Here is a 21,909-nt window from a genome sequence, read left to right on the forward strand (position 1 = left end):
TGTGCATAACAATAAAATAGCTTGACTTTGTCCGTACATAAAGTAGCTTGACAACAGTAATTTAAGGTAAACTCTATACATAATTTTGACATTCGTAGGTAATAATAATTGGATTGTAGGTAAATAAAGTCATCTGTTACCTAATGATTTCCAAACATATTATAATAATAACACCAATAATGATATTAATATGATTAATAATAATATTCATGGTACTTATCTAATGGACCTAATTTCGACTTGAATAGGCCTTGATTTGGAGTCAAAAACTCAATTAAAGAGGTAAAAAAAGAGTCTACATGTTCACCTACAAGGCCACATGACCCAATCAACAAATGGAGGAGCATTGAAGCTTATAAACACTTGAAAAATCAAAGAATTGAACAATGTGGGACTTGCTTTACAAAATTAGTCCCACATTCCTCAGTGAATGAAGTGTTTTGAGTATCTCCTTTTATAAATAGAGGTCTACCCCCTCCTTGTGTTCTTGCTTTTCCAAATCACTTAAAAATGGAAGTATTCTTCTTGGTGGTCTTGAAGGAGGTCTTTCAGAGATAAGTTTTTTTTTCTTGTCTTAATTTTCGTCTTGTTCATCTTTACTTTTCTTTAGGGTAGTTTTATATCAATACTTCTCCATGCTTAATTTGTTCAATTGCTTCACTACAAGAAAATAAATTAATAGAAATTAATTTTAAAAATAAAAAGTAATTAATTGTTATATTAACTAAATTAAATACTATTTTAAAGACTTAAAAAATTATTAGTATCTAAATTAGTTTTTATTATTGATAAAAGTTTCTAAATTGGTATATAATTAGTTATCAAAGTTTTAGCTACCAACTTTAAAATTTAAATAATTGGTAGCTAAAATTTTGGTAGCTAATTAAATACCAATTAGAATCTGTTTATTAATAATAGAAACTAATTTACATACCAACAATTTTTTTAGTCTCTAAAATAGCAACTAATTATTTTTTGTCTCTAAAATTGATTTCTATTGAATGATTTTCTAGTAATTATTTTCTTCATTCTTGAATAAATGATTAGGATTTCCTATTGCATGTTCTAGTCATTTAGATGTCATAAATTCTTAAAAGTTGTCCCATTTTTTTGCTTTACACAAAATTCCTCTCAAAAACAACTTTTTTGTTGTTGTTTAAGTTCTTTTGCTTTTAGTTAATAAGAAAAATAAATAAATAAATCCATAAAAACCTGCAGTAAAATCATGTCATTCCATGCCATATATCTGGAGTTTGTAAAGTTGAATTTCTCTCATTAACATGGTACATGCATCTGTAGTTGAAGGAGAGTGAAAATTTGATCTTGTTTATGAGTTGTGTTCAAAATTTGGAGTATATGAAAATAACAAAATCAAGAAAAAAAATTATGAATCTGAAAAAGAAATATAGTGAAGGCCAAAAGTTGAAAAAAAAAATATCTATAACAACTCACATTCACTCAAAGATGCTTGAAACAACACAACCGGCTGGTAGAAACTAGAAGTTGATTTTTTTTTCAAAAATGTTTTTCATACACACAAATCTAATTACTAAACAACTAACTATACATACTTAAAAAATCAGAATTATTTATTAGATGTACTACAGCTTGATAGGGATCTTAAGTTAAAACTGTCAAATAGCTAATAAATTTTCAATTCTTAATTTATAATTAAGTTTTAAAGTAACTTAAAAAAAATTCCTCTCACATAAACAAGTTGATATAAATGATTTGAAATTTGCTAAGTAATTTTAAATTCAATTATTTAGCTTGAGTAAGTATGCAAGTGTACATTCATAAAATTATATCATAAAAATTCATATATATATCATAAAAATTTAAAGAAATTAATTAAACACTACAAGAAAAACATAAAATAGAAACTAATTTTAGAGACAAAAAATAATTAGTTGTTATAGTAACTAAAGTAGAAACCATTTTAGAAACTAAAAAAAAAAATTGGTTCCTAAATTAATTTTTATTATTGTTAAATGGTTTTTAAATTGGTATCTAATTAGCAACCAAGGTTTTAACTACCAATTATTTAGTTTTTAAATTTGGTAGCAAAAACTTTGGTTGCTAATTAGATACCAATGTAGAAACCATTTAACATTAATGGAAACTAATTTAGAAACCAATATTATTTAGTTTCTAATTTAGTTAATTAATTATTTTCTGTCACTAAAGCACAACAGTTGTATGATTATTTTTTCATCGTCATTCAGTAATAAATTGTCATTTCTATTTTTTGTAATTAATTTTAACTTACATCTAAAGTTTTTATTAAATATTAATAGTATAATTGTTTTGAGAGTGCTAACAAAAAAAAAACACTCTAACAAATTAATTTTAATAAAATAAAAAAGATATCTGAAAAACAATATGTTATTATCAACAAATATATTAGTCTAATTGATAAGAAATAAACGGTGGATGTAAAAATGTTATTGGTAGATACATGTACTTACTGTTGAGTTCCTTGCTTGACCTTATTTTTCATATGTAAAATTAATATATTGCTAACTTTTCTCAAAATCTTTATATCAGTCCTATCTGAAAATTAAACCAATAATTTAAAAGTTAACAATGAGTTGTATAAGGGTTGAACACTTCTTTCAATTTTTAATTCATTTATGTTTATGATTAGAATTTAGGGGTTTGACATAATCCCACGTTTTTTTTATGAAACACCGGTGGTTGATTTTTGTGTCATTTATAAGTATTGTTGTTAGTATTTGTTGCTCTGTTATCCTAAAGTCTATCACACACACATGGATCCTTTCTATGTGTCTTTTACTCATCAAGTATACATACCCAAATAGATTTTAAAAAGTAATTTTGTTTTCTTTCTTAGCACCAGAATCCTGGAGGGGTGTCCAAAATAACACAACTAACAAACCACAACACACCCTCAGCCTAATCATTCACAAACCTCATAGCTAGCTACAACTGTCTGGTAGACCAACCAGTCAAAACCATACATTTTCTTGAGTTTCAAAACCCTATTTCTCTCTCTCTCTCTCTCTATCTCTCTCTTTCTGATCATTAACCAACAAACGTTCCTAGATCTTCTCCTTACAGAGATATCGTAATTCTTGGATCGCCCGCGTATCCACCTCAAAGTCATACACCTTTTTAAAGATCTCTTTCTCTCCAATACGCAACACACACATCCATCTGCATTTCTTGACCTTCTCTTCTCCCTTTCGAACTCCCTCTTACCTTATTGTCTCCCTTCCTTTCATTCCGAATAACTTAATGCTTTGATTTTCGGCTCAGATCCCACTCTTTTTTCATTGCCTATTAACTTCTCATCAAAACCAAGAACCCTTTTTTTTTTTTTTTTCCTTTTTCTCACCTTTTTCCCACTTTTGGGTAAGTTTTTTGAAGCAAGGTAGACATGGTTCCACAGAAGTAACCAAAAAGCCTGCTGTTCCAAAACCCTGTTGGGAACAATGGCTGCACCACTAGGCAATAGGCTCCAAAGCATGTTGCAGGCTGCGGTGCAATCTGTTCACTGGACTTATAGCCTCTTCTGGCAACTTTGTCCACAACAAGTGTACGTGGTTATTAATTCACTTTGTCCACACTAATTGTCCCATATGATATATAATGACTAATAGTCTTCTAATTAATGTTTCTCAATCTCTCTAACCGACACATGTGCGTGTTTGTAAGTAGTGTGCCACTAAATTATAATTTGTTATTTTAAGGTCATGTGTTATATGTTAATTATGTTGGTTTAGGATTCTGGTTTGGGGTGATGGGTACTACAATGGGGCAATCAAGACTAGGAAGACGGTGCAACCAATGGAGGTGAGTGCTGAGGAGGCATCTCTTCAAAGAAGCCAGCAACTTAGAGAACTCTATGAATCATTGTCTGCCGGAGAGACAAATCCACCAACTCGCCGGCCTTGCGCCGCCTTGTCACCAGAGGACCTAACAGAATCCGAATGGTTCTATTTGATGTGTGTCTCATTCTCCTTTCCTCCTGGTGTTGGGTAAGTCATGTTTCATTATTTCTCATAAAGCTCTCTTTATGTCTTTACATAGAAATCTAATAACTTTAACTTTATCAGTTCTTTAAGACTCTTTTTAAATGTTGAACTATATTTGATCTGGTGAATTTTTACTATCTGATAGGCCATTTTCTACATATGTATAGTTTCAGTTCAAAATTTGAGTTAATTACCTTTTGAAGATAAGTGGAACGGTAGCTTTAGTAAAGGGTGAGGAGAAATATTAGAGTCCCTTAGTAAAAGAGAGAGGGAGAGACTAGCTACTGTGACTTGTGAATTTAAATGCAACGATAGCAGCTGCAAAAATTTAATAACTTTCCATTTCTGCTAACTTGGCTTTTGAAAACAAGTGCCTTCCTTACTTTGTTTAGAGAAAATTAAAGATGTTAAATCCTTTTCTCATAAAGAGGTTATGCTAGAGGCTTTCAATGAAGCATCAATGCAACTTCCCTCACCTAGAAGTGCATTTTGGTGAGGCATGAAGGCAAGCCCAGAGGCTTCTGTGAGTGTAGTTTAAATGCAATCTGAGTAGCTTCGAATTTATGAAGTGTCAGTAAAAAAGGTATATAACAAGCTTTCTTTGATTCCCTCTCTAATATTGTACAGATATTTATTAAATAAGTTGCAAAACTCGTGTCATTTTATGAATGATTACACATTTGAGTCGAAAAAGAAGTGTTTATTGAAAATATTGTATTAAAGAGATGCTGCTCAGTTCGGATTCTAAACTGAAAGGAATTTGATATTTTTTGTGGAAAAAGAGAAGAGACGGTAAAACTTGCGCAATTTCACTTTTTTGTTGGAAGTGTTTCACGTATGGTATCATTTGTCTCTACGTACCAAAAGGTGGTTGAGGGACTTTATTTCTTCTTCCTATTCGGAGGTTTCTCAGATTCTGCTTTCAGGAGTAAATGAAGCACAGTTAGATTACGTAAATTTGTCAAACTGACAGCATTGATATTGAGAGTTATGTTAGAATGTGTTGGGGAATATATTCGGAGCATTCTGTCAAAAAAGAATTTGCTGAGCTGGTCAATATTTAGTTGCGCATTATATGCTTGAATAGGACTGCTGCTAGAGGGAATTGCCTATTTTGAGAAACCAGACAAATTAAAGCGTTCAAATTTAAAGCGATATAGCTGCAAAAAGTTTCCACTGTTGCTAGCATCCTGCATTTGGAACTTTTTTGCAATCACACCTCCATCTTCCTTTTCTTCTTCCTCCGCCAGGATCAAACTTTTTCCACCATCATATTTTCATTTTGGAAAATAAATTACTAGGAATCCGTGTTTGAGTGATACATGTATACCTTCCTAGTTTCTCCTAAATTGCTAATACCATTTTCTCTATCATCAAACGGATATATAACATCAATTGCTCCCTATATAACAGATGGATGCATGCTCCTATCAAATGTTGCAGTAAACTATTTAGTTCTCAATTATGTAAAAGATAGGGTGTGAATTTAGGCTGGTCTACATTCACACACACAAAGCTATCATCCCTTTGCTTTTATATATATATATTTTCTGTAAGAGACACTATGGTGGGGAGAAGGACAAATAAAAAGTTCAATAGAGCTGAGTGGAGCAGGACTATATTAGGAATCTAATAATAATGCACTAATGTTAAAGGCATATAAGATTTTGTGCGATTACGATTATTTCATGTTAGAAAGAAATATGACAATGTTGTGTTTGTTATAAGAGAGAAAGATATAAAATTAAATTATGGAACTATATATAAATAATTGTAGATCTTTCTATATATAACTGTTTTTGTATCTTTCTCTAATATGTAGGACATTATTATGTTTGCTTTTAACATATCAGGATCTTCATCTGTCTGTATGAAGCAAATGATTATTTGTGACTATTGTTTAGATTCTCTACAATTATGGGAATCTTAGTAACATAAATTGAATGATTTCTCGTTATTGGTTTATTATAAAATATATCAATTTAATTGTTTCAATAAGTATAGTATTGCTGACATTGCAAAAGTAAATCATAGGATAAAAAAATCAATAATAAATTAAGAGTGAAATTTACAATTAACTACTCAGGTTACAATAATCTGCAAACGTGTTGTATTCCTAGATTAACGTATTTTTTAATTACCTTGTAGTGGTATAATAATTGAAGTATGGAATTTGCAAAAAAAATGATTATTTTTTAATTTATTTTTTTTGTATTTGACACATATTACTGAACTGCACTATAAGGTTGCCTGGAAAGGCATATGCTAGGAGGCAGCATGTTTGGCTCACTGGTGCAAACGAGGTGGACAGCAAAACATTTTCACGAGCTATTCTAGCCAAGGTGCTTCTTCTATGTACCAAACAGTTAATATAAAATTTTTAGACAAATGCTATTAAAAGTAGAAAGTATCCAAAGAAAAGAGTTTATTACATTAAAAAATATAAAATATTACTATATTAAATTAAATTCTAATCAATTTCCATAAACATTAACCTTACTTTTTTTAACTGGGAAAAGCTTACATTTTTTCTACAGCATCGATGAAGGGGAGTGCAGAATATAATATAGGAAAGCTAACAAGGATAATAATGCAGAACATAAACATACATGCCTTCAAAGTTTATGTATGTATTATGTATGTCTAACGATTTTCTTAGTCGCTGATTTAATTTAAACAACCTGATAATTTCACACTTACTGTACTCGTGCTGTGCTTTTTCAGTTACATTTACTTAATTTTTTGAAATATTAACTCCATAATTATAAAATCGATTGTTGAATGCTTGTTTTTTAGTGTATTATACTCTAAAAGAAACTTTATTCATTTTGGATATAAAGAAAGTTACACGAGTTGCTTTTGGTTTTGAATTTATTGAATAACATGAAGGGTGATTTATTAATTTACTAACTACCTTGTGTTTTCCTCTGGTTTCTGGTTGCAAAATTTTCCACGATCCTAGAGTGCTCGAATACAGGTAACCATTCTTTTTCTATCTTTCTTTCTCATTGTGTACTTCTGCATCTAAATGCATTGAAGTCCAATAAAAAACAGAAAAAGAGAGGAAAATTAAAGTGAATAAGAATATATAAATATAATAAAATATGATGGGTTTGTCATTTGTAACATACAGACAGTGGTGTGCATTCCTTTATTGGACGGAGTGGTTGAGTTCGGTACAACGGATAAGGTAACTAACCAATCTTCACTCCCTCCTAAACTAACAAATCACTCTTAACGTAACAACCTTTGTCTTCGATATCTTCATTTGTTTGCTTAGGTTCAAGAAGACCTTAACTTCATTCACCACGTGAAGACATTCTTCACAGACCACCACCACCCTCTGCCGCCCAAGCCCGCCCTGTCCGAGCACTCAACCTCCAACCCCATCTCCTCCTCCGACCACAACCCCGCCGTCATGTACACCGTCGCAGACCCACCCAATCCTACCCAAAACGACGAGATGGACGAAGAGGAGGAGGAAGAGGACGAAGAGGAGGAGGAGGAGGAGGAGGAAGAGGAGGAGGCGGAGTCCGCCTCTGAGGAAGAAACCGGAGGCCGAATTCCCGGGCAGGTCACGACGCCGGAGATGGAGGACGTCACGGGGGCGGAGCCGAGCGAGCTGATGCAGCTGGAGATGCCGGAGGATATCCGGGTCGGGTCTCCAAACGACGGATCGAACAACTTGGACTCGGACTTCCATTTGCTGGCGGTGAGTCAAGGAGGGAGCGCGGCGGGGCAAGCTGAGTCGACCCTGAGATGGGGCCCGAGTCAAGAGGCATTACAAGTTCAACTACCAGCTTCAGGTAAACCGGTAGTTATTTAGTCCTGCAGAAACAGTGATGCATAGATATGAATGATAAAAGGCTTGATATAGCATTACAACGGCCACTCACCAAACATTCAACACCTAAAATAAAATACATGCTAAGTTCAATAAGTTTGTAACACAACAACATAAACATAGTGTGGACCACGTTAGGAGCTCACCAAGAAAAAAAAGATATTAATTAGGTAGTTATGAGTTATTATTAATTAAAGGATCTAGAGCTATAATAGTTTGTTTGTCACTAGCTAGCTAGGGCATGTGGTCCTTATCCTAAAAGATTTATTGTCTAAAGCATTTAGGGAGGGTCCCCGGGTCCTCCCCAAAAGTCTAAACTACCAAATTGGTTTTGAATGCTGACGCATGAAAGTAGTGATCCCACAGTATATATGTACGTAAACAAACACCGTGATCCCCATGCAAATATGTCACAATAAAGACCCTTGTCCATGTACACACTACAAAACGAAAATATGACTGCTACAACTGAAAGAAAAGCGAAAGTTTATGCATAGTCAAAAAAAGAAGACAAAAATAGTATACGGTGCATTCAAAGTAAATAAAACACCCAACAAGTACCATAATTAAAGCTATCGTTTTATTCAACCATTATTAATGCATTTGGACAGTAATTTCTTACTGGTAAACTAAATACCATATATCATCATTTTATACTCATCACTAGTTATCTACCTCTCTCTCTCTCTCTCTTACATTATTTTTAGGACTAGTTACTGTCAATACGATAAACTATAACAGTATAGACTACAATAGAACAATACAAGATGTTGATAATAATGATAACCATGACACACACATTAATTAATGATCATAATAAATAAATATGGTGTTCATAATTTAATAATAATAATGATGATTGTTATGAGGAGTGGTCGAGTTTAATGGCGTTTGAAGAGGTTTGGCCCCCAATTTATTTTACATACATATAAAATTGTATTTCTTTTTATTTATTTTCATTCATGAATCTAGAAGAATTTTATTTTTATTTTTTTCGTTTTGAAATTTTAAGATATAACTATTTATTTTTAATTAATTATCTATCTTTAGAGAGAAAATGAGAATATTGAAATTGTTATAATCATAATAGTAACAAGAGATAATGCATAATATATATATAGAGAGAGAGAGAGAGATGCCTAGGTAATATTACTACTTGTTAAATAGTAATGGTTTGAGAGTATTCTGTAGGAGTCGGGAAAAAATTATGAGTGAAAATAGACTGAATGAGTAAAAAAAAAGTTAAAAGTATCTTATTGAAGATAAATAGAGATGAAATTAATAAAATCACAAAAATAAATAAAATTTAATACAGAAAATCTATTCTTTTAATTTCTTCTCAAACCACACCAATATATAAGTGGTTGCAGGCAAAGAGGAACTAAAGCATTGTTTAATGATTAGATGTGTTTGTGTAAAGATATGCATTGTTTGGATAAAAAAATCTCCAAAATCAATCAACACCTGATCATTGGACATGTTGGAAGATAAATCCAAAACATTATAGATATTATAATGTCAACAAAAAGACATCAAATAAGTTGAGTGTAGAATATTCTTTCTTGCCCTTGTTTTAGGTAGAAAAAACCAACATATGTCTAAGTTTCTAGCCATTGCCACTATTTCAATAGACTCCAAAATCTCAGACTGCAAACGAAAAAGAAGATGTACTTTTCGCAACAAATAAATTACAAGTCCTTGATTTTTAATAAACTTTTATTAGACTTAGTAATGCATCTTCAAGATAGTGAACATAAATGGACACCAAATATTATCTACTTTAAAAGATATCAAGGTGTGTATAAATGAGTAAATTTAATTTATTAAATAACAGTGGAAACATATGTGCTAGGATATGTCCACATTGTCTCGCACTGTATTATTTTTATTTGGTTAAATTTTATAATATAAAGAAAGTATTTTAGAAATTAATTTATTAGTCTCTAAATAATAAAATTAATCATTGTTTTAATTAGAAACTAATTTAAAATTAAATTAGTAAGTAGTTAAATCTTGATAGTTAATTTTAGATATAACTTATTTTATAAATTTTTATTAGTAATAAAATTATTTTAGATATTAATATTTTTTTAATTTATAAAATAGTACTAAATTTAACTAATATATTAATTAATTTTTTATCTCTAAATTAATTGATTTTTAATGATTTTTTTTCTATTGTTTATACTTATATTAATTTTAACTATGTATTTTTCAAATAAAACTGTTTTTCTTTAAAATTTAAAGTAAGTTTCATCCCGTACAATTACACTTCTACTTTAATAAACTTAATTTTTTTTTTCTCTTTCTCACCATAGAATATAATATTATAAACAAATAAAAATAAAAATATAATTTATATAAATCAAATTGGAAATACATACGTATTTTTATCGTGTTATTCTATATTATCAAACTAAATTTAATTGTTGTTATATTTTTATTATTTACATATTAATATATATATATATATATATATATATCACTTTTAATATATTTTTAATACATAAAGAAAATTGAAATGTCAAAGAAAATAATTTGAATCTTAAATAATTTTGGATACTCTAACTCATATAAAATCAATATACACAAAAGGCCAATCATAAAAAGCATGTTGCACATGTGTGTATATGATGCTCAATCCACAAAAAGAGCAAGACATTAGTAACTACATTAACTCAAACTAAAATTAAGAGGTGAAAGGATAATACAAAAATATCATTTCTTTGAGGTGAAAGGATAATACAAAAATATCATTTCTTTGATACAACAAAGTATGATTAACTTCATTAATCTATGGTTTCAATAAAGACTATGGCTAGGAATGACAAAGGGAGAAGGACTATGTTTTTTACCGTTTCAACAAAGACTATGTTTTTTAAATTAAAATTGGTGGTAGTCAATGTTTTAAATAAAACTTTATTTACAATAATTTCTTTATATATCATTTGATTCATTGAAGTATTGTTGATATTTACTTTATTTTGTTAGGCATTAAACATTCTTTTATTAGAATATTAAAGTTTGATTCAATTTTATTATTTTTTCTTGCATTTTTATTGTTCAAAAAGTGATATCGAGGACTACAACTAAGTAAATAGATTCAAAACAGAAAAAGAAAAAAAAATGAAAGGTGGCGGGCTAGCCCACCAACCAACCCTACGATAGGCAGGTTAATAATTTCAACCCGTATAACCCTGGCGGACCAGTGACGTGTCATGTCAAAACGAAACGGGTTAGTCCATTTTGCCACCCCTAACTATGACATCATTTAAAGAAGCCCTCCCAACATTTAATGCATACCCATTTTGTTGTGTTATAGTTACACCAAAATGGTTTTGCAGGAGGAGGACATAACACTTTCCAAGAGCATGATGCACGATCCAAGAGGTCCTCCTACATAACCATGTAAAAATTCCCTAACCCTGCTCTGCAATACTTATACAAGCTAACACAATAGGAATTTCCAAAAATAATAGCATAACAAAACTTGACATGAAAGAGTTGTGTTAACCACCCTCAAAACCAAACTGATTCATGACGTTATAATTTTTACCAAGATTAGAAATTTAACTTACTGAATCTTTTATGCAGAATAGTGGACAAAGACTGTCTCATATCCAGAGTTGAACTCTTGAAGATGATGTTGTTCTTATGTAACCAAATATACCACACTATAGCAACCCACATGGATTTCCATACTTTTTTTTCCTTCCTTGGACATCCCTGACATAGGAAATTGGGATAGGCAGAGTTTTGATAAATAGAGTTTATGTCAATCCATTTATCACATAATTTCTATACCCTCCAAGATACATCACATTCAAAAGAAATAGGTGTTGGATTGACTCTGTGTTCATCCCTCACAATACAAAAAGAGGACACACAACACTCACACCTCTCTTATCCAAATTATCTCTAGTGGCAATTCTACTAATAGTTAATTTTCAGACAAAATGCAAAGCAGATGGCATAGCCTTAATCAACCATAGTTCTTGTACTGTATGAACTTCATTCCCCACCAGGATATCTCTCGCTCTATTATACGTTGACCTAATAGTATAGGTATTATATTATGTATCTTCCAAACCCAAGTGTCTATTTTACCTTCGTGGATATAACATAATCCCAAGTCAATCATAAATGTTGATACCTGATCTCTCTCCCAATCAAATCACTGTGCCATTCTAGATTCAACTCCCTACCTCTCCCACCCAAGATAGTCATGTTCCTTAAGCTACATTCTTTTGCACAAGAGTTAACAAACAAAATGTGGATAGTTATCACGAAGTGAGTCCTCACATCCAATTATGTTTCCAAAATCTAATATGATCTTCGTCTCCCCTAGACCATGTTATGTTGTTGTTGAACCAATTATTACTTGTCCCTTTCCCGCACACTTTCCTTATATATCTCCGCCACCAAGACTCTATATTATGTTCATTTTGGTTATCTAGGCTTTTCCAAGAACCATACTTTGAGTCTAGCACTTCTTTCCACAACCCACACCATGTTCCATTTTCAATCTCCATTTCCATTTACCTAATAAGGCTACTTCAAAAGTATGGATATCTCTAATCCTAATCCCCCCTCCTCTTTTCACTTACACATATCCCTTCATTTAACCCATGCAATTTTCTTATTACTATGCTCTCAACCCCCAAATAAATTCTCTTTGGATTCTTTGGATTTTATTCCTAACTTTAGGGGTACCTTAAACACAAACATATAGAGCAAAGACACAATTGTGATAACAGACTTTGTGAGGGTTACTCTTCCTGGAAAAGAGAGGTGTTTGTCTTTCCACTTAGCTAACCTCTTTTTTATGTTATCTAACATATCATTCTAGAAGTGAGTTTATATCTCTTATTTCCCCTACCTCCCAGGTATGTGAAAGGTATGGACATCTGATTGTAATTGAGCAAGAGATAAAACATGTCCAAAGTATGTTGATCAACACAAATATATATCACATATAATAGTTTTATAGAATTGGTTGTCAATCCAAAACTTAATTCAAAAATAGCTCTTAATAGTTATAACGTTCTTTCTTTTCGCCTTGCACATAGAGTATCTCCTGTGAATTGTAACATATTTACCATTACTCTCCTTGCTCCAACTTCAATATCTTATAATCTTCATATGACCATCACTTTCCACCTAGACATGTTAGACATTCTGCCACAATTAGAAGTTATTTAAAAATAAGATTGAGATAAGAAAAGTAACAAAATATGTATTAAAGATTATATTAGAAGGTAAGATGTATATAAAAAAAATATTTCTCATTGTATTGTTATAAAATATTAATATATTTTAGTTTTAATATATTTCTTAATACAAACAAAATGTAGTATTAGGGAGAAAATAACTTAAAAGTTATAAAAATAAATTATACTTCAATTAAATGATTAATTTTATCCCGTGTTTGAAAGAGAATATATGAAGTAGAAGAAAATAAACAAAATAGTGTTACATGGATGGATTAAGAAGTATACTAAAAATTAAAAAACAATTTTATATATTACACTACTATAAAATCTTTAAATAGAAATTAATTTTATAAATAAAACATAATTAGTTGTTATATTGACTAAATTAGATACTATTTTAGAGACTAAAATATTTATTTATATCTAAACTAATTTTATTATTAATAAATAATTTATAAATTGGTATCTAATTAAATATCAAGATTTTAGCTACCAACCATATAATTTAGAGTAGTTGGTAGTTAAAAAATTAATAGCTAATTAGATATTAATTTAGAAACTTTATAAATTTTATTAAGAATAGAAACTACTTTAAATACCAATAATTTTTTTAATCCCTAATTTTGATTTTTATTTAATGAATTTCTTATAGCGTATTTATACATCTTTCTCAACCATTTTTTTATTTATTATTTTATTTATTGATATTGTTTTCCTCTACCGTTTTATCCTTGATTTTTTTTTTTTATAAAAAAAATAAAATAAATTAAAAGGAGATATTTTAAGGGTATTGAATCCGTATACAATTAAGAGCTTGAAACACATCTATAATCCTTGATTTTTGTTGATGATTGTTTTTAATGTAAACCTGAATTTTCTTTATACTTTAACTTTTACATTTATTCTAGAACTTTAAAATCTTATCTTCATTATCTTTCAAAATATCTATCATCTTTATTCTTATAATTAACTTTTTTTATCTCTCGTTTATATATATATATATATATATATATATATATATATATATATATATAAAATTAAATATGAGTATGTCTTTTTTTAGTTCTTATGAAAATATCTTCTTATTAAAACTCTAATATTTTCTAATTGTTTTGTTCTATACTTTCTTATAACTCTTGATTATTTTAATGTTAAAATAGAAAATATTAATTAATACAACAAAAAAAACAGGAATATATTTTTTAGATGCATACTTTAGTTAAATAGTAATATATTGTCTATTAATATAAATAAATTAATTATATATATTTTTCTAATTTTTTCAATAATTTAATTTTAACATGACTTATTTTATAGTTTCATAACTTGAATTTTTCTAAAAAGATAAATATAAATATGCCTTATATTTTTATAATTATCAACTGTAATATATTTAAATTATATTTAAATAGTATTTGATTAATAAAAAATCATTATTATTCTAAAATAAAAATTACATTTCATAATATATTAAAAATATAAGTGGTTATCTTATTAATAAAAAATATTAAATATATTTTTTGATTGAATAATGAAATTAAAATTAATATAATTATTTTAATTAATATTTTTATATTTGCTTACCAAATTCAGTATATGTTAATAAATATAAAAAAACACACTAATATAATCGTCAAAGATTTAAAAGTGATACAAAATTTATAGAGATTAAAATAAGAAATGATAATGTGCATATTAATTAATTAAATTGAGTGTCTAGAAAAATGTAATCATCTTAATTGTGATTTTTTTTTATCTTAATTATATTAATATTTTTTCATTCTTAGCTTAAACTTAACTATAGTTAGTGATATGATTAAAAAATAAAAATTAAAAAAAAATATCAAGAACTTAAATTAATAAATATTTTTGTAATGATTAAAAATAGATGGAATAATATCTACATTAACTAAAAACATGTTTAAACTATTATTTTTATATTCTATGTATTAAAACAAACTAGGGCAAAAGTTAATTTGGTTGAATGGGTTAATTAAAAGAATTTTAAATATTTTAACTTAAAATGGTAATTTCATAAAACTATTTATTATTATTGTACTTGTACACATTTAATATTTTGACTTGCATTATTATATATATTTTTTATGATATCAATATTAACTTGTACTTTATTTTTACATTAACCTTCAGACAAATAATAACTTATGTGAGACATATCCTTATCTTAAAAAAAGACCTATATATGATACTCGAGATTTGTAATTTATAAAGCATATTTTTATTTTGAGAGAAATAACAATCGATACTGAATTTTGAGACTTATTATTACTCTGAATACATGTATAAAAAAAAAACATGTGTATATACTGTAGAACCTTATGCTTTGGAATGCATGCTGTGAAGTCGTGTTTTTATATCTTTTAACTCTCATATTGTATAATTCTTACTAGTTTCTTTTATTTATACCAGTTGAATCATGATAAATTTCACTATTGAAAGGAATACTTAGATTGGTTGAATAATCAATTTAGACTTTAGGGATTCAATTTTAAAAACATTCCTTAAAACTTGCACTAATTGATATGAAAGATAATATTACATATAAGAAAGTGTTGATAATTTAGTTAGTAGATTTAATATTATAACTGTTAAAATTGAAAGAAAAAATATATTTTTACTGAGAGAGACACATCATATGTGAATTGATGGAAAAAAAAAATATAAACTGGTTTATCTACCTATAAAGTTGTCAATGTAATGTTTTTTCTTTTTCTTTTTCTTTAGTTATACTAATTTTACACATAATTTTCCACGTGTTAAATGTGTGGATGTATTTTGCAGCCCCTCATCTATTAGAAGACTTAACTCAAGAGGACAATCACTACTCTGAAACTGTATCCAACATCCTCCAAAACCAGTCCAGCCGGTGGCCAACCTCGCCGACCTCCGTTGGCTACATCACATATTCCCCGCATTCAGCTTTCGCAAAGTGGAGCAGCCGCGCCAGCCACCTCTTCCAGCCGGCGGTGGACGGCCCCAGCCAGTGGCTCCTCAAGTACATTCTCTTCACGGTCCCCTACCTCCACGCCAAGAACCCCGCCGACACTTCTCCCCAAACCGCCGCAGACCCCAAGCTGCGCGGCAAGGGAACGCCGCAGGACGAGCTGAGCGCCAACCACGTGCTCGCGGAGCGCCGCCGCCGCGAGAAGCTGAACGAGCGGTTCGTAATCCTGCGGTCACTGGTCCCCTTCGTCACGAAAATGGACAAGGCATCCATTCTGGGTGACACCATCGAGTATGTAAAGCAGCTGCGGCGGAAGATCCAGGAGCTGGAGGCGCGAAACCGCCACACTGAGGCCGAACACCGTTCCAAGCTCCCTGAGGTGATTTTAGAATCAACAAACAATGAGATTATCCATATTATAAAGTTGATTTTGGTGACATGATTTGTGGATGTGTTGATGAATGTGAATAGGTAACGGTTCAAAGGACGAGTAGCAATTCGAGCAAGGAGCAGCAGAGGAGTGGGGTGACAGTGATGGAGAAGAGGAAGGTGAGGATCGTGGAAGGGGTGGCTGCGAAGGCGACGGCGGTGGAGGCTGAGGCGGCAACATCAGTGCAAGTTTCGATCATTGAGAGCGATGCACTGTTGGAGATTGAGTGCCTCCACAGAGAAGGGTTGCTTCTTGACGTGATGCAGATGCTGAGGGAGGTGAGGATAGAGGTTATTGGGGTGCAATCATCACTTAACAATGGGGTGTTCATGGCGGAGTTGAGGGCAAAGGTGAAGGAACATGCGAACGGGAAGAAGGTTAGCATTGTGGAAGTGAAGAAGGCACTCAACCGAATCATTCCCCACGCTGTCCACTGAAAAACCATTCTTCGAATTTTCATGGCTTAACTTCATGAATTTAACTGCTCTTTCATTTTTCTTGTAATATCCAATCACAATGGCTTAATGTGTATCTAAGATTCAAGCCAGATGTGAATAATCACAAACCCTCATGAACTAAAAACAAACTAGGAACCAATGCTGTCATTAGAGTTTTAATTAGTTATTAATTAAACTAGTTCACATTCTATTTAGTCTCCTAGTTATGTATGATCCATCTATTCTATTTATAACAATAATAATATAGCAGATTATTTGGTATACATTATTTTTCTTAGAATATCTGATGTAATTTGTGTATCATTTTTATGGTTCAAGTAGCATGTCTTTGCAATCAAGGTGTTGTTTCTTTTTCTTCCTCTCCCACGCTACAAAACAACCGCCGAATCAATAGATCCATGTTTGGTTTCACGGAAAATGATAGTTTGACAACCCATAGAGTTCTATACAACTTTAGATGTGAAATTAAATAATATAAAAAAATATTAAAATAATAATATTAAGAGTTGTAATCTGGTTATATAAGAAATATGAGTTGTGAACGTATCATTATCTTTGTTTCACAATGTCATATATAGAAGAATTTCTTTTAGCAAGTTTTCTGTAAACTTTTTATTGTTCAATAATTTTTTAATCTCTTGAAATGTTCTGAATTTATGAAGATTGGATTTTTGTGTGTGTATTATTTGTTGATTTTATTATTATTTAATCTCTTGTTGAAAACAATATTTTAGTTTGAGTTCATTATAATGGTAAAGGATTGTGGGAGAAGAAGAATACATATGAATTTTTAATTTTTGTAAAATATTTTTAATTATCAAAACAAATTAATATATATAGCATTAAAAATAATTTGGACCATTTTTTTATTCCATATATATATATATATATATACCGATAATTTTCTTAATTAAAAATTTAATTATTAATATTAAAAATAATTTATATTTCAATTTTAATGATAAAAGCAAAAAAATTTAATAATGAAATTATTTAGTCTTACTAATAAATTTAATTGTTGAAAAAATATTGGCTAATTAAAATTATAGATTTGTAATTCTACACTACAAGAAAACCTGCGTCTCAAATAGAAAAAAAAATAAAAAAATCAACTCTGCAGCCAAATTTGCGTTAGAGTTGTGGCTCAAAAAAATCTACACTTTATACATGGAACCTAATAAGTAGAGTCGGTATAAGACTAATAGAGTGGGTTCAATCTTTACAAAAAGAGAAGTTATTAGGCTAATTTTTTTTTTAAGGGGAAGCTATTAGCGTAGGTTAAGTCCTCAGATGAAAAAATAGGTTGAACATTTTAGTGGGAAGATGTTTTTTTTTGGCCAAATTCACACAAAACTGACACAAATTTGATTTTCATAGACTGTCCCACGTATAATGGATGCACGAAGAGATTCTGAAAAAAAAAATTGATTTTGTGTCGTCCACGACCAACGTCTAAATTAAGTTATGCGTACGATACCTTTAAGAATAAATATGTTGTGTCGCTAGCCAACGTTGTCATATTTTAATATTTTAATTTTTTTAAGATTATTTTTTTAGTGTATAATATTGTAATAAATATTTTAATTTTTAATTGTTTATTGTATTTATTTTAAAATTAATTTTTTTAATTTTAAATTTTAAATTTTTTTTATATAAGTTAGTTAAATTAAATTTATTAAATTGATTAAGTATTTGATTTTAAAATTATTTAAAGAAATTATCTTAAAATATTTAGAAAGAATTGAAAAATGTAGAAAAATAAAAATTGAGTAAATAAAATACATATTTAAATTTTGTAAATGTTATATAAAATATTTTAATTTTTTAAAGATTATTTATTTTAAATTCATTTAATTTATAATATTTTAATTTTGAAAATTTTGATATAAGTTAGTTAAATTAAATTTATTAAATTTATTAAGTGTTTAATTTTAAAATTATTTAAAGAAATTATCTTAAAATATTTATAAAGAATTAAAAATGTAGAAAAATAATAATTGAATAAAAAAATATGTATTTAAATTTTGTAAATATTATATAAAATATACATAAATTTAGGAACATAAATTTAACATGAAGTAAATAATTAATGTAAAATGTAATGGATATATGTAAAAATAGAGAGTCAATTTTATCTTAAAATCTGAAAGTAAACTTAAGAAAATAAAAAGTTAGATAAAACTTTTCATAAATTTGAATGTCATATATGTGTAATAGATGAATGAACTGGTAATTTTGCTTTAATATCCATTGTGATTTAAAAGTTGATACTTCTCATAAATGAAGCATAAGGTCATCTTAAAGATTTATCGAGAATGTATATGATACAAACATAAGTATGTGAGTAAGTAACTTATTCTTGTTCCAAAAGTAGAAAACCCTCAACAACTTGGCGAATTTAGACCTATTTCGTTGGTCGGGTGCCTATATAAGATCATCTCTAAAGCGTTGTCTCTACGCTTGAAAAAGGTGATTAGTAAAGTCATTGATATTAGACAGTCGGCTTTCCTGGAAGGTAGGGGTTTGTTAGACAGTGTGTTAGTGGCGAATGAGGTTTTGGAAGAATATAAAAGGAAAAGGAAGAGTTGTGTTTTCTTTAAAGTTGACTATGAGAAGGCATATGACTCGGTAAGTTGGGATTTTCTCTATTATATGCTAGAAAGGTTGGGCTTTTGCGCTCAATGGATTCGTTGGATTAAGGGGTGTTTAGAATCTGCTTCAGTCTCGGTGCTTGTGAACGGTAGTCCAACTAGGGAATTTACTCCTGGGAAGGGACTTCGTCAAAGTGATCCGTTAGCACCGTTTCTTTTTTTGATACTTGCGGAAAGGTTGGCTGGGGTTTCCAGGATGGCAGAAGAGAAGAGTTTGATTGACAGTCTGGAGGTTGGAAGGGATAAAGTGAAGGTAAATATGTTACAATACGCTGACGACACTTTATTCTTTTGTAAAGCTAATACAAAAAGTGTCTTCAATATGAAGGCGATCTTACTCTGCTTTGAGCTTGCTTTTGGGCTTAAGGTCAATTTTGTGAAGAGTACTATCAGTGGGTTGGGGTTGGATCAAAGCTTGCTTCAGAATTTTGCGGCTATTCTAAATTGTAAAGTGATGGTAACTCCTTTTGTTTATTTAGGGTTGTCGATAGGAGGTTGTCACAAACGGGGTGCGTTTTGGAGCAGGGTGATAGAGAGAGCTCAAGGTAAATTGTCAAGATGGAGAGGCAGGTGCCTGTCGTTGGCTGGGAGGATTTGCTTGTTAAAATTAGTTCTCTCCTCAATCCCGTTATTTTTTATGTCACTGTTTAAGTTACCTTCTGTGGTGGCAAAGAAGTTAGTTCGAATACAAAGGAATTTCCTTTGGGGATGAGGTTCAGATGGTAGGAAGATCGCTTGGGCCTCTTGGAAAAAGGTTTGTGAGCCTCGTGACTATGGGGGGCTAGGTATTATTGACCTAAGGTTGTTTAATTTGGCTCTATTAGGTAAGTGGATCTGGAGGTTGGGTACGGATAAGGGTGGTCTGTGGAAAGAGATCCTCGTTTCTAAGTACGGTGGGTGGAGAAGCTTGAGAGAGGAAGGTAAAGTTGGTAGGGTCTCTCTTTGGTGGAAAGATTTGAAGGAGGTGTGGGCTTCGGAGGGTTGGGGAAGAAGTTTTGAAGATGGGTTTGAGTGGCAAGTTGGTGAGGGGAAGGCTATCCTTTTTTGGGAGGACAGTTGGTTGAGTTGTGGAGCGTTCAAGAGTGTTTTTCCGAGAATTTTCTCTCTTAGTGTGACAAAAGGTGCAAAGGTGGTTGAACTAGGGAATTGGATTGATGGTGTTTGGGTGTGGCACTTTGAATGGCGTAGACCCTTTTTTGAATGGGAGAAACCTTTGGTGGAGCAGTTCTTTGAGTTACTGCAAGGGGCGAAGTTGGAATCGGGGAAGGCAAATTGTTCAATTTGGAAGGCAGGGGGGTTTCATACTTTTACGGTTAACTCAGCCTATTTTCAGGTTAGGAAGGATAGAGTTGGGGAGGTTTCTCTAGTTTACAGTAAGTTGTGGAGGTGCAAAGCTTTGCGTTCTGCTTTGGTCACTGCTTGGAGGGTGATGGAGAATAAGATTGCTACTATGGTGAATTTGGAAAGGCGAGGGGTGGTGGTAGAGAATCTGGTGTGTGGTTTGTGTGGGAAGGTGGAAGAGTCGTCCAATCATTTGTTTTCCGCCTGCGAGTTTACCTTACGGGTGTGGTGTCTTTGTTTTGAGTGGCTTGGAGTGTCGTTTGTTATTCACAAGGACCCTTTGGTAAACTTTCAACAATTCAGGTTGTGTTCGGCTTCTGATGTGGTTAATGACGTTTGGGGGGCGATTTGGGTTGGAGTTGTGAGTGGAATTTGGAGACATAGGAACTCGGTGACCTTCGACAGGGGCGTGGTAGATGCGCTCGAGGTATTTGCACTGGTACAAGTAAATGTTTGGTCTTGGATTTTTGCAAAATCCTGTTGTAATTCCTTTACATACCCCAACTGGGTTTTGAACCCAGTGGATTGTATGAGGCTGGTTGTTTAATGCTTTCTTGAGTTTGGTTTGGTTGTTCCTTATTTAAGTTGGAAGGTGTTCCTTGATTGGAGGTTGGTAAGGCGCTAGCTCTTTATGTAAAAGGGTTGGACCACCCCTGAAGTGGTTTCCATTTATTTATTTTTTATTGCTGATAAAAAAAAGTAACTTATTCTTAATTCTTAGATCTCTACAATACTCAAAGTGTCCCAAACTTGACCACATGTTCTATAATGCAATTCTTATAGCACTACAAGAAAATCATGAAATAGAAACCAAATTTAGAAACCAAAAATAATTAGTTGTTATAGTAACTAAATTAGAGATCATTTTAGACACTAACAAAAATTGGTTTCTAAATTACTTTCTATTATTGTTAAATGCTTTCTAAATTGGTATCTAATTAGCAACCAAGGTTTTTGCTACCAAATTTAGAATCTAAATTATTGGTAGTTAAAAATTTGGTAGCTAATT

General features: G+C 30.8%; 2 protein-coding genes across 2 annotated transcripts; both read left to right on the forward strand.

The window, feature by feature from the left end:
• The first annotated feature begins 2,750 nt into the window (after window positions 1-2,750).
• Window positions 2,751-17,171, forward strand: LOC137829702 (truncated basic helix-loop-helix protein A-like). The gene is made up of 8 exons (XM_068636586.1): window positions 2,751-3,559; window positions 3,747-4,001; window positions 6,244-6,340; window positions 6,961-6,975; window positions 7,132-7,188; window positions 7,279-7,804; window positions 15,858-16,399; window positions 16,492-17,171. Exons 1-8 carry the CDS (start codon window positions 3,456-3,458, stop codon window positions 16,885-16,887), a joined length of 1,992 nt encoding a protein of 663 aa, XP_068492687.1. The 5' UTR covers window positions 2,751-3,455; the 3' UTR covers window positions 16,888-17,171.
• A 2,389-nt stretch (window positions 17,172-19,560) lies between these two features.
• On the forward strand, window positions 19,561-21,447 carry LOC137829371 (uncharacterized). Its single transcript, XM_068636176.1, has 2 exons — window positions 19,561-20,104; window positions 20,384-21,447. The coding sequence occupies exons 1-2, from the start codon at window positions 19,561-19,563 to the stop codon at window positions 21,445-21,447; spliced, it is 1,608 nt and encodes a 535-aa protein (XP_068492277.1).
• The last annotated feature ends 462 nt before the right edge of the window (window positions 21,448-21,909 follow it).

The sequence above is a fragment of the Phaseolus vulgaris genome, chromosome 7, assembly GCF_000499845.2.
Source record: "Phaseolus vulgaris cultivar G19833 chromosome 7, P. vulgaris v2.0, whole genome shotgun sequence".
NCBI lineage: Eukaryota > Viridiplantae > Streptophyta > Magnoliopsida > Fabales > Fabaceae > Phaseolus > Phaseolus vulgaris.